General features: G+C 45.0%; 1 protein-coding gene across 1 annotated transcript; it reads left to right on the top strand.

Annotated features, from left to right (window-relative positions):
* Positions 1 to 1,123: 1,123 nt before the first annotated feature.
* Positions 1,124 to 12,014, top strand: ETHE1 (ETHE1 persulfide dioxygenase). The gene is made up of 7 exons (XM_039364361.1): positions 1,124 to 1,362; positions 4,062 to 4,206; positions 5,497 to 5,645; positions 7,515 to 7,644; positions 8,552 to 8,641; positions 9,225 to 9,341; positions 11,586 to 12,014. Exons 1-7 carry the CDS (start codon positions 1,210 to 1,212, stop codon positions 11,636 to 11,638), a joined length of 837 nt encoding a protein of 278 aa, XP_039220295.1. The 5' UTR covers positions 1,124 to 1,209; the 3' UTR covers positions 11,639 to 12,014.
* Positions 12,015 to 13,076: the final 1,062 nt, after the last annotated feature.

Raw genomic sequence — 13,076 nt, 5'->3', positions numbered from 1 at the left:
CTGCAAGCCTGTGCATAGTCTCTAATAGAGCTGTGGGGGCACAATGGTTAGAATGCAGCATTGCAGGCTAACTCTGCTCACCTCGCCAGGAATTTGATTCCTTTGATCCTGACTGGCTCAAGGTTGACTCAGTCTTCCATCCTTCCAAGGTTGGTAAAAGGAGCTGGATTGCTGGGGGGCAAGACGCTGACTATGTAAACTGCTTAGAGAGGTCTGTGAAGCGGTATATAAGTCCAAATGCTATTGCTAATAGTATTGCTAATTACTAATCCGCTATGTATTCAAGATGGACAGTGATTAATATTTATATGTATTTATATGTAAGGATGTAGGTATATACAAATTCATGTATATGGCATGTTTATATGTGTGCTATATACATGTGCACTTTTGAGAGCAAGCAACAGAATTTCATTTTTAATGTGTGCCAATGTGCCCACAATAAAAAAAAATGGCAATAAAGGTTATCTATCTATCTATCTATCTATCTATCTATCTATCTATCTACCTACCTACCTACCTACCTACCTACCTACCTACCTATCTATCATCTACCTACCTACCTATGCAGGGCTTTTTTTCTCATAGAATGTCCAGAACGGAGTTCCGGCACCTTTTTTGGATGGAACCTTATAGGGTAGGCAAGGCGGGTTGTATGACATGTGTGAGTTCCGGCACCTTTTTTTTTTTTTTTTTTACAAAAAAAGCACTGTATCTATCTATCTATCTATGATAGATTATCTGTCTGTCTGTCTACGTAAATACCCATCTGTCTACCCATCTGTCTACCTATCTATCTATCTGTCTACCTGTCTGTCTACCCGTCTACCCGTCTATCTATCTATCTATCTATCTATCTATCTATCTATCTATCTATCTATCTATCTATCTATCTATCTATCTATCTATCTATCTATCTACTCAGTCAGCCATCCACCTACCTACCTACCTACCTGGAGGAATCAATTCCTACAAGTCCCAGCATTCCTCCCATTGGTCTTGCCGGCAGAGGCTGCCGGGAGTTGTAGTCCGTCCGGATCTGGGAGGCTTGCCCCCCGCCCGCGCGCGCTCGGCGCCTCTGGCCCTTTAAGGAGGCGCGTCCCCTCCCCTCCGCCAGCCCAGCCCAGCCGATGTTAAAGGGCGTCGCTTCGCCCTTCCCTCCGGTTCCTCGAAGGCCGGCGCGGGATCAAGAGGCAGCACCACCCGACGATGAAGTGGCTGCTCCGGCGGTGCCCCGCCGCTACCCTGCGGCTCCTGAGCCAGCCGCTGCCCGGCGCCCGGCCGCCGCTTCCCCGCACCAGCCTCCCGCAGCGAGGCTACTGCGCCGCCTCTGCCCGACCCCGCGGGCTGCTCTTCCGACAGGTGAGCTGTGCACGCCCGCACAGCTGGTGGGCACCCCGGGCACTGGGCAGCAGCTGACGGGCCAGACGCTCGCCGTTCTGGAACTCTTTCGAGGAGGAACTCCGCCTTCGCTGCCCTTGCTTTCGCTTTGGGCTGCCGTCTCCCGCGGCCGGGGGAGGGGAGGATGGGTGTTGTAATCCAAGGCAGGCAGGGGAGTGGGATGCGGGAGAGGAGTTTGCAAATGTTGCCTGGTTTGGGCCGGGCTCCAAGGCTCTTAACCGTGGCAGATCAGGAAATTGGGTTTTTTTTTTGTGTGTATGCGTGGAAATGGAGCTTCACATGGCTGGTTATCTTGTTTTATTAAAATGCGGTATTAAAATGACTATAATGAGTGGGGAAGCACCATGGTAGTCACTACCTTTTGGTATTCAGAGAAATGCAAGATGTGAAGGACAGTTACGCTCCCTTCTGTGCGTTCTTTATATCAGTTTATAGATCTTTCCTACCGAAAGATCCCTGTCATCAAAAATCTCTAGGGAGAACAGAAAATTCCATCGTCTTGCAGAATAACCCGTGAATTAAAGAAGTGTAGTTAAATAAAAGTGGGCCATATAGAATAGATTTCTATTTTTGTTTATGTTTTGCCTTGCTTTTCAAACTTATTTTGGAGCTAAGGCCATTGATAAAACATTTGAAGAGAGACGAAGTATATGGATGAATAAATAACTTTATTCATGAACTCCTAAAAGTCACACCCATGTTTATTATCCAGGGTTTTATTCCAGCAACGTGAATTTTTGGGCTTCACGTGATTTCTGAGGTCAACAGAACAATAGTTCTTATCACATATGCCATCTTGGGTCCATACAATATGCTCAGTTCAACCCAGTTGCCTAGTTTCTAATTCAGAATATCGTATGAGTCAACCAGTGGACTAAGAATTCAGAGATGAAATGGAGTTTCACGTTGCTGGTTATCTTGTTTTATTAAAATGTATTAAAATGACTATTTCCACCCTCTCAAAGGCTTGTTATGGAAATTGCTAGGAATGCTACAAGTCTTCAGTTAGTAGAATGAATGCTGTTTCTTTCAAATCTAGCTCTTTTTAGCAGTTGAATCCTAGAGGGGTCATCCAAAATTCTGACCCGCTGAGGACGGCGACACAGTGTCGCTTCCTTCAGTTAAATCCCAAACTTCCCTGCAGGGCCATAAACACAATTGCTAGAGTGATTTGTTTGAAGGCAATCTTTTCGCTTCCTCTAATGTTCCCTGCCTAATTATTAAATGATATCTGGGAGAAGCTGACATTCCTGCCCAAAAGCATGGGGCTGCCCTTGTAGACCACTTAGAAGTTACAGTGTATTGTCCAGAGTGCAGGGACTGCACAGTATTGAGTGCCCAGACGTTTTGCACATGTTATATACCTTTATTGTGTGGGCTGCCCTGGTTCCCAGTTTTATTGTCTATGAAGATTCTCAATCATCCAGGATCTAGTTGTCCCAAAAGTGTTTTTCCAAAAGACAACTTTCTTAACTGAAGTTAGAACTGAAAAAGGTTCTTGGACAAGTGAAATATTTTCAAGGAACCCCCCCCCCCCTCAAGAAAGTCCAGTTGCCTTTTGAACAGCACCCGTGGGACTCCCGGTTTTATTGTAGGTGCAATTTATGATCCTGGTTATCACTTTTAAAGTTACATGTCACAGGGCCTGGTTATTTGTGGGGCAGCCTCTCCTTAAGAATATCTGCCCATCCCACCAGATCAGATAGGATGGGTATGGCCCAGGTCTCCTCCCCCAAATCTTGCCATCTAGTTTGCTAAATGAATGGTTGTAAGTTGAGGACAGACTGTGATCTGGACAGGGCCTAGATCAGTGATGGCGAACCTTTTAGAGACCGAGTGCCCAAACTGCAACCCCAAATCCACTTATGCATCGCCGGGTGCCAGGTGGGTATGGCCCATTGGATGAGTGTGGCCCATTGGGTGGGTGTGGCTGCGGTGGTAACGGCAGATTGGGTGAGACTAAAAAGTTCAATCAATTCCAACTTTGCAAGATCTTTTTTTTCCCGCAAGAAGTTGAAATTGACTGATTGATTGAACCTTTTTTCTTTTTTTTTTGCACACGGCAGCGGAAGCCTAAAGCGAAAAGGTTTTATAAAACCCAGCTGAAAGCCTAGGACTCGGGCAACGGCGCACATGCCCACAGAGAGGGCTCTGAGTGCCGCCTCTGGCACCCGTGCCTTGGTTTCACCATCACTGGCCTAGATCATGGAAACCTTCTGTGCAGCCAATGACAGATTTAAATCCAGGGAACCTGTTCTTTCATGTATCTATCCTTTCATGAGGAATATAATTTGAAATAACCTCTTTTCAGACTTGGCAGCTGTAATATAGCAGCTTCTCTGAGACAAGGAGGCAATGAAGATAATTTTAGCGAATTGTAATGAATTAAAACTCATGGTAGAGATTTAATATGGGTAGCGATTCATGTAAGGCATTGGGTACAATGGAAATTTAGTAGTTTATTTTCATTTAATTATAAAAAAAATTCATTTTAATTTAATTGTTCCTGAGGCTAGAGCAAGGGTCTCCAAAATTGGCAACTTTAAGACTTGTGGACTTCAATTCCCAGAATTCCCCTCAGTATGGCTAGATACAACTGGACTGTTTCACTTATCCCTTCCATGGACTTAAGTTCTTGTTGTTTTTTCTCCACCTACCAGCTCTTTGAATCAGAAAGTTATACTTACACTTACCTGCTGGCTGATATGAAGACAAAGGAAGCCATTCTGATAGATCCCGTTTTAGAAACAGCTAAACGTGATTCAACATTGGTAAAGCAACTGGGACTTAATTTGCTATATGCAGGTGAGTTGTTTCTTTGTGGGAAAAACAAACAAAGGAAAGGAAAACAAACCAGCAATCATGATCTGTAAGGATCATAAGAAAATAGCCATGATATAACTGGAGAGGGGTAAATGATTGGGGGAGGGGGGAAAGGGGAGCGCTTGGAAACCTAAAAGTTGTTGTTCAACCTTTCTGAATGTTATCAGCTGAAGGAATATTGATCTACTTTCAAGAGTACATAATGTTTTTCCTTTTTAAGGAAACCGTTTTGAGACTAAAAGTAAATTTTAGGGGGAACAATTTTCTGTATATTTTTTTATCTGGTCTCAAGTTCATGGCTCATCTGTTACAGAATGAGAGAGTTGGAAGGGACCTTGGAGGTCTTCTAGTCTAACCCCATGCTCAAGTAGAAAACCCTATACCAGATTAAAAAAGGGATGAGAGGGATTAAGAATTTGAATATATTTGCAAGAGGTATTTGAAGTGATAATATGCTGATGTAAAACACTATCTGACTATGGTAATTGAAATTGATTTTAAGTTTTAATATACAGGTTTAGTAGTAATAAAATTTTAGGATAGAAATGAAATGTATTAAATTTACTATGTTACTTGAGGGAAATAGAGAGATGATAGCGAATGTATTAAGTTGAGCTGTTATTGTGTGATTTTATGTTGGAATCTTTGTGTACCCAAACACCACGGTGTGTCTTAAGTACTTTGTTGTTAAAACTATAAAACCAATAAAATATATATTTTTTAAAAAAGTAGAAAACCCTATACCAGGGGTAGGCAACCTTGGCTCTTTTATGATTCGTGGACTTCAACTCCCAGAATTCCTGAGCCAGCATGGCTCAGCTTGGAAATCTCTCCCTTTTCCCTCACCATGGCTGGCTCAGGAATTCTGGGAGTTGAAGTCCACGAGTCATAAAAGCCAAGGTTGCTTACCCCTGGCCTAGAGGGAGCTGGGCTCTGTGGTTAGCATAAACCTAGACCAAGGGTAGGCAACCTTGGCTCTTTTATGACTCGTGGACTTCAACTCCCAGAATTCCTGAGCCAGCATGGCTCAGCTTGGAAACCTCTCCCTTTTCCCTCAGCATAGCTGGCTCAGGAATTCTGGGAGTTGAAGTCCACGAGTCATAAAAGAGCCAAGGTTGCCTACCCCTGCCCTATACCCTTTCAATGTGCTTGCTGGTTGAAAGAAGTTGAGGACAACCTGTAAGCTCATCCAAAAGGTGTAAAAAAACTGGGCTGGAGGCTTGATCTTATGTCTTAAGAAAACAGCCCTGTCTTTCTCCTCCTCCTTGTTAGTCAACACCCATTGCCACGCTGATCATATCTCCGGCACGGGACTTCTGAAGCAGCTTCTCCCAGGCTGTCGTAGTGTCATCTCCAAGGACAGTGGAGCCATCGCTGATCTCCTGATCCAAGAAGGCTATCACCTCAAATTTGGAGATTTTGTAAGTCTGTGAACAGATTCCCGGAGAATAAAGTAGCACAAAGAGGAACGGGATGCCCAACACAGTTTTAAAGTTGTGACAATCGTAAAAACAGGCTGGTCATGTGGATCAACCCAATTTTACAAAACCAGTACTATCGTGGGTTGTTAAGCAAACACCCCCATTGTAAATTGGACTGGTCTTTTATTCATATTTGTTCTCCTTTTTCTGAATTCTGTCCAGTTTTTCTGAATCCTTCTTTATAAATTGTGGACACAATATGTGAGAGGGGGCCTGCCCAGGACAGAATAGAGTGAAGCTGCTAGTTCCTCTCATTTAGAAATAATATGTTTATCACTTCCTGGACTCCACCCTGCCTCCTAGTTTATTTTCCAACAGTTCATCAACAGGCTTGCTTAATTCTCTCGTACTTCTGCAAAGCTCCCCTTGGACAGATTTACTTCCTAGAAGTTACTTTGGGGGTCCAGTCCTGTGGAAGTTTATCTTTCGAGTTCATTTTAGACAATTTCACCTCAGATAGGGACTGCAGCCAAGAAATTAAAAGACGCTTGCTCCTGGGGAGGAAAGCTATGGCAAATCTAGACAGCGTACTAAAAAGCAGAGACATCACCCTGCCAACACAAGTGCGTATAGTCCAGGCCATGGTTTTCCCAGTTGCAATGTAGGCTGTGAAAGTTGGACCATAAGAAAGGCTGAGCGACAAAGAATGGAGGCCTTTGAACTATGGTGCTGGAGAAGACTCCTGCGAGTCCCTTGGACTGCAAGGTGTTCAAACCGGTCAGTCCTAGAGATCAACCCCAACTGCTCTTTAGAAGGCCAGATCCTGAAGTTGAAACTCAAATACTTTGGCCACCTAATGAGAAGGAAGGACTCACTGGAGAAGGGCCTAATGCTGGGAAAGATTGGGGGCAATAGAAGAAGGGGACGATAGAAAATGAGATGGCTGGATGGAGTCACTGAAGCAGTAGGTGTGAACTTAAATGGACTCCAGAAGATGGTAGAGGACAGGAAGACCTGGAGGAACGTTGTCCATGGGGTCGCGATGGGTTGAACACGACTTCGCAATTAACAACAACAACAACAAAGTCATAGGTTTGGTTCAGAGCCCTTGTTTATCCACATGCTCAGTTTGGGCAAAACTGGAATTCTTCTCCATGCCACAAGAGGAAATGTAGCTTTGCTTGCCCTTTAATGAGAACTAAATGGCCATGACTGTTAGGGTATGATTTGCATAACGTCCTCAACTTATGACTGGTCACGTTAGTGACTGTTTGAAGTTATGATGGACCCCGAAAAAGGTATTTATGATGAAAAAGGTATTTATAATTATGGGCTGAATTATGGTGCTAATTTGAGGACTCTCTGTAAACAACCTTCTTTTATGGTTTGATAGCCTGGGCTTCAATAGAGAATGTTGTTAAGGTGATACATATCCAAAGAGTGTTGGGACTATGTCAGGGGTAGGCAATCTTGGCTTTTTTATGACTTGTGGACTTCAACTCCCAGAATTCCTGAGCCAGCATGGGGGAACGATGGCCTCTTCATGACTTGTGGACTTCAACTCCCAGAATTCCTGAACCAGCATGGGGGAAACTTTGGCCCCTTCAAGACTTGTGGACTTCAACTCCTAGAATTCCTCAGCCAGCACAGCTGGCTCAGGAATTCTGGGAGTTGAAGTCCACGAGTCATAAAAGAGCCAAGGTTGCGTATCCCTGGACTATGTTGTCTAGCATTTCCAAAGAACCTTGCTGCTTTGAATTCTGGAGTTGTAATTCTATTACTTTAGGGAGGAAACAAGAACAGAATACTAATATGAGTATTAGTGAGACAGGCTCTAGGAATGTTAGTAACATGCTACTGTGGTTGCAGGCATTAGAAGCGCGTTCCACCCCTGGCCACACGGACGGCTGCCTGACCTACATGCTGAATGATAAGACTATGGCTTTTACAGGAGATGCCTTGCTGATCCGGGGATGCGGGAGGACAGACTTTCAACAAGGTATGGAAGACTTAGGGGGTCTGGCTATGAACCACATTGCAGCTGTGCACCTTGGGAGAGAGTGGAGATTTTTATAGTAGGACCAAAACTACATTTCTGGTTGGAATCTCCAAGAATAGTTCAGAATTTTGCCCCTGGACTTTACTTCCCTTATTCTGCACAACGTGTAAACATTGTAGACCCTCCCGAAGGGTGAGCAAAGTCCACTTTGTTTTAGAAACGGTCATTTTTTCCACTTGAAGAAGAACATTTTTGCCTTTGATGAAGTTTGAAACTGGATTTATGCATACCTGTTTGATGCACGCTCTTTTCCCCAGGTGACCCAAAATTCTAGTTGCTCTAAAGCAGGGGTCTTCAAACTTGGCCCCTTCATGACTTGTGGACTTCAACTCCCAGAGTTCCTCAGCCAGCATGGGGGAACTATGGCCCCTTCATGACTTGTGGACTTCAATTCCCAGAATTCCTGAACCAGCATGGGGGAAACTTTGGCCCCTTCAAGACTTGTGGACTTCAATTCCCAGAATTCCTGAACCAGCATGGGGGAAACTTTGGCCCCTTCAAGACTTGTGGACTTCAACTCCCAGAGTTCCTCAGCCAGCAAGGGGGAAACTTTGGCCCCTTCATGACTTGTGGACTTCAACTCCCAGAATTCCTCAGCCAGCATGCCTGGCTGAGGAATTCTGGGAGTTGAAGTCCACAAGTCATAAAAGGGCCAAGTTTGAAGACCCCTGCTCTAGAGAGTTTGACTGCGTGAAGGAGACTTACTCATAGGTTACAAGAGATGGTTTGCACCCTAATGTTTGGCAGGATAGGATTTGGGAATATACCCCCCCAGGGCATCCTGCTCTAAGCTCTATATTAGAAAAAAGAATCTGCTTCATGGTTATAGCTCCATTCTCTTCTCCAGGTTCTGCCGAAACTCTGTTCGACTCAGTCCACAAGAAAATCTTCACGCTTCCAGGTGACTGCCTGATCTATCCTGCCCACGACTATACAGGTGAGTTGGTGAGCACTTTTTACTCGTTATTCCATTCTTTTTTTTCCCTTTAAGTTTAATTTGCATTTGATTTTATTATTGCAACCAATATTCTTAATTAGACATAGATATACCCACTGCGTTACGGCATGAGGCTTCATGAACTAAAACCTTAAAATTAATGCATATTATATGGGCAATAACGTCTAATCCAGTGGTTCTCAACCTGTGGGTCGGGACCCCATTTGGGGTCGAACGACCATTTCACAGGGGTCGCAAAACAACGCAGTCCGCCAATTTTTTCCCCCTTTTCCTTAGTTGTGCTACTCCCTTTTATTCTGTTGGCTTTTGAAAGCCAATAGAATAGACTCTCTTGAATAGAGTCTAATTCTATTGGCTTTCAAAAGCCAATAGGAATTGTCCAGGCTGCCTCTGCCCTGCTGAGCCTGCCAAAAGTCCTATTCTGCAAACGGTGCTGTACCAATTGAGTAGTCCTCGACTTACGACCGGTTGAGTAGTCCTCGACTTACGACCGGTTGGGGGTCGCGGCATTAAAAAGGTTGAGAACCACTGGTCTAATCTCTTTCCTTTTCCTCCGTTCCAGGCCAAACGGTGTCAACGGTGGAGGAAGAACGGACTCTGAATCCTCGTCTGATCTTGTCCAAGGAGGGTTTTGTTGAGCTTATGAACAATCTGAACTTACCCAAACCCAAACAGATTGGTGAGGCTGGCTTCTGTTCAGAGAGAGGAGCAGAAGAAGGGGGGGTGGGGGTCCCTTTTGGGCTACAATCTGCTTCACGTTATGGCTCCTCTGGAAGAACCTCTAGAGCAGGGGTCCTCAACCTTGGCAACTTTAAGACTTGTGGACTTCAACTGCCAGAATTCCTCAGCCAACCTGCCTGGCTGAGGAATTCTGGGAGTTGAAGTCCACAAGTCTTAAAGTTGCCAAGATTGGAGACCCCTGCTCCAGAGTCCAAAAAGGGTGGTGGAAATTTCGCTAAAGTCTTTATGGAAGAAATTGTAGAACCGAAATCCTCCCAATGAAAGGAATTGCTCTCCTGTGATTGATTTCCAAATGGCTAAGGCGGCAAGCTGAGGTAGTGTCTGGTTAGGATCGTGCAATATGCTGAATCTGGAGAGCAAATTAAGTTATTTTCGATTTGCAATTTTCTGATTGGTGCAGTATGTTGAACCATAAACCAAATGGTCTGGATGGATGGATAGATGGATGGACGGACGGACGGACACACATACACACACTGTGTATACTGTGTGTGTATGCGCTCTCTCTCTCTCTCTCTGTCTCACACACACACATCTATCTATACATACATACACACTGTATATGTACTGTATATATACACACACAAATACTTTATATATACATTACATCACGCACATACACAAAGTATATATGTAGGTGTATATTCCATACCCACATCTCAGATAAATATTAACCCACTTTTTGTCAGCTTGTTTCAATATAGTTTTTGAACGTTTCGTTACCAGACTAGCTAACATCAGCAGCAGGATTTTCTTGTCCTAGTCTCCTTAGCCAGGGGTCTTCAAACGTGGCCCTTTTATGACTTGTGGACTTCAACTCCCAGAATTCTTCAGCCAGCCTCCATTTTGTTTGTTAGATTTAAGACGGGGGTTTTCAAACGTGGCCCTTTTATGACTTGTGGACTTCAACTCCCAGAATTCTTCAGCCAGCCTCCATTTTGTTTGTTAGATTTAAGACGGGTTTTCAAACGTGGCCCTTTTATGACTTGTGGACTTCAACTCCCAGAATTCTTCAGCCAGCCTTCATTTTGTTTGTTAGATTTAAGACGGGGGTTTTCAAACTTGGCCCTTTTATGACTTGTGGACTTCAACTCCCAGGATTCCTCAGCCAGCGTGCCTGGCTAAGGAATTCTGGGAGTTGAACTCCACAAGTCATAAAAGCGCCAAGTTTGAAGTACCATGTCCTTAGCTTATAAATGTCTTGTGTGCCAGTGGGTGTTCTTTTGGAGCTATAAATAAATTCTGAGCAGCTGATTGGTTCTCTTGTTCATTGGGAGTTTGAATGGTCTGGTTTCTTACATATTCATATGCTGGATCTAAATTAATATGCTTGTTGGTTGCTCCTTTGGTGCAGAATTCCAGGCTTCGATAAATTAACCCACTTTACCTATCATACAAATGGTGCTTTTCTGCTTGTAACTGATCCAGTTCAGGAGTTTACATGAATGCTGCTCCTAGCTTGCCAGGCCCCCTAAAACACAGTGGGGCTTACTTCAGAATAAACAGTCATAATCTGGGTCTTCCCCAAAGGCAGGAGGTCAAAATCTCTCATCCCTGATGTTGCTGGTCCGCAAATCTCTGCGTCCTTCACATGATCTAATGCAGGGGTGTCAAACTCAATTTCATTGAGGGCCACATCAGCATTGCAGTTGCCCTCAGGGGGCTGGGTGGGTGTGGCCAGGGTGGGCGCGGCCTACTGGGTGGGCGTGGGTGGAGTGGGTGTGGCCTACTGGGTGGGCATGGCCAGGTCTACATCCTTCACGTCAAGGGTGCCTGTGGGAGCCTGGGCAGGAGTGGGACAGATCTGAGGGTCTCTGGCAGAAGGGGGGGGACCGGGGCAAGCGCCAAGGCATAGTCCATTTCTTCATTCCTCACAAAGGGTGACACCTCCCCAGCATGCACCCAGGGGGTGGGGCCGACACAGCAGGGGCTGGTTCCTCGCTGTTTCTGGACGGCCTTGTGGAGCTAAGACTGAATGCCTTTCAGCATAGATGGCCACCACAAAATTCTACATTGGCTCCCGGCCGGCCTGGGCCAGGGCCAAGGCAGCGGGGGCCGTTCCCTCACTGTTTCCAGGATGGCTTCGCGGGCCACATGAAACCACTTCGTGAGCCACATCTGGCCCTTGGCCCTTGTGTTTGACATGTCTGATCTAATGCTTCCATTCTCTCCTCTTTGACAGATATTGCAGTTCCTGCGAACCTCAAATGCGGAATCCAGGATGTACCTATTTAAGGCACATCTCTTTTCTCAAGATCAACCACATTCAGGACCTCTAGGAAGTTCCCACTGTCGCTTCTGCACTCTTATGCGAGACACAATGAAGCCGGTAACAGCCAAATGCAACTGTTTGCTTCAAATGCTTGAACTGATTCCAAAACGAAGACGGACCTACCTTGTAACTCTGGTTTCTTGCTTTAATTTAGTTTTATCTTCATTAGCAAATAGAGCAACTGGCACTCCTGGCCTGACCTTAGATCCGGCCTGCTGTGCTGCATTAAGACTTGAGGCTCTCTTTCCTCCGTCACCTGGCGGGACTATTGGGCTATGAATGACACAGAGGGGGAGCCGGGCTTCTGTGTCAAACAAAATAAAACACTTTGTTTCTTAACCTTCTGGAATCCAACACTGGGGCAGTGAGGCTGGAGGGAGGGACCATAATGGTTAAGCTTGGATTAGACTTCAAAGTGTCCCTGCACGTCAGGGAACATACGTGTCTTTAACACTGATGGTGTTACCTAGCTTGGTAATGAAACGTCTGCAAGAAAACAACCAAGGTCAGAGAGCACCAAAGATTAACCAGTGGAACAACCTGCCTCCAGAAGCGGTGAATGCTCCAACACTGGAAGTTTTTAAGAAGAGACTGGACAGCCATTTGTCCGAAATGGTGTAGGGTTTCCTGCCTGAGCAGGGGGTTGGACTAGGACAGGGGTAGGCCACTTTGGCTCTTTTATGACTGGTGGACTTGTCCCAGAATTCCTGAGCCAGACATGCTGAGGGGAAAGGGAGAGGTTTCCATGCTGAGCCATGCTGGCTCAGGAATTCTGGGAGTTGAAGTCCATGAGTCATAAGTCCATGAATCATACTGGGGGTAGCCAAGGTAGCCTACCCCTGAACTATATGATCTCCAAGATCCCTTCCGACTTCTTCTTCTTCTTCTTCTTCTTCTTCTTCTTCTTCTTCTTCTTCTTCTTCTTCTTCTTCTTCTTCTTCTTCTTCTTCTTCTTCTTCTTCTTCTTCTTTCTCCTCTCCTCTTCCTCTTCCTCTTCCTCTTCCTCTTTCCTCTTCCTCTTCCTCTTTCTTCTTCTTCTTCTTCCTATTATTATTATTATTATTATTATTATTTATTATTATTGATCATCGCACAGTTAGCCAGATGTTCAGACTGGATTTGGCATTTTGTCTACCTATCGAGTCCTTACCAAGGACCTGGGATAGGCAGATGTGGATGTGTGATGGTATTACAGATATCGTCGCAGGATGGAAGCAGTTCCTAGTAAGGCTGCCTTTTGCAGTTGACTAATGGCAAATTTGTCAATGCCAACGGTGTTCAAGTGGTGCTCCAGTTGTTTTGGGATTGCACCCAAGGAACCTATGACTATTGGTACTACCCTTGCTTGCTTTTGCCACAGTCTTTTTATTTCTATTTGTAGGTGTTTGTATTTTGTTATCT

Source organism: Crotalus tigris, unplaced genomic scaffold (genome assembly GCF_016545835.1).
Source record: "Crotalus tigris isolate CLP2741 ecotype Arizona unplaced genomic scaffold, ASM1654583v1 scf7180000019753.2282721675:598951, whole genome shotgun sequence".
Classification (NCBI taxonomy): domain Eukaryota; kingdom Metazoa; phylum Chordata; class Lepidosauria; order Squamata; family Viperidae; genus Crotalus; species Crotalus tigris.
This window is presented reverse-complemented; position numbering and strand designations above follow the sequence as displayed.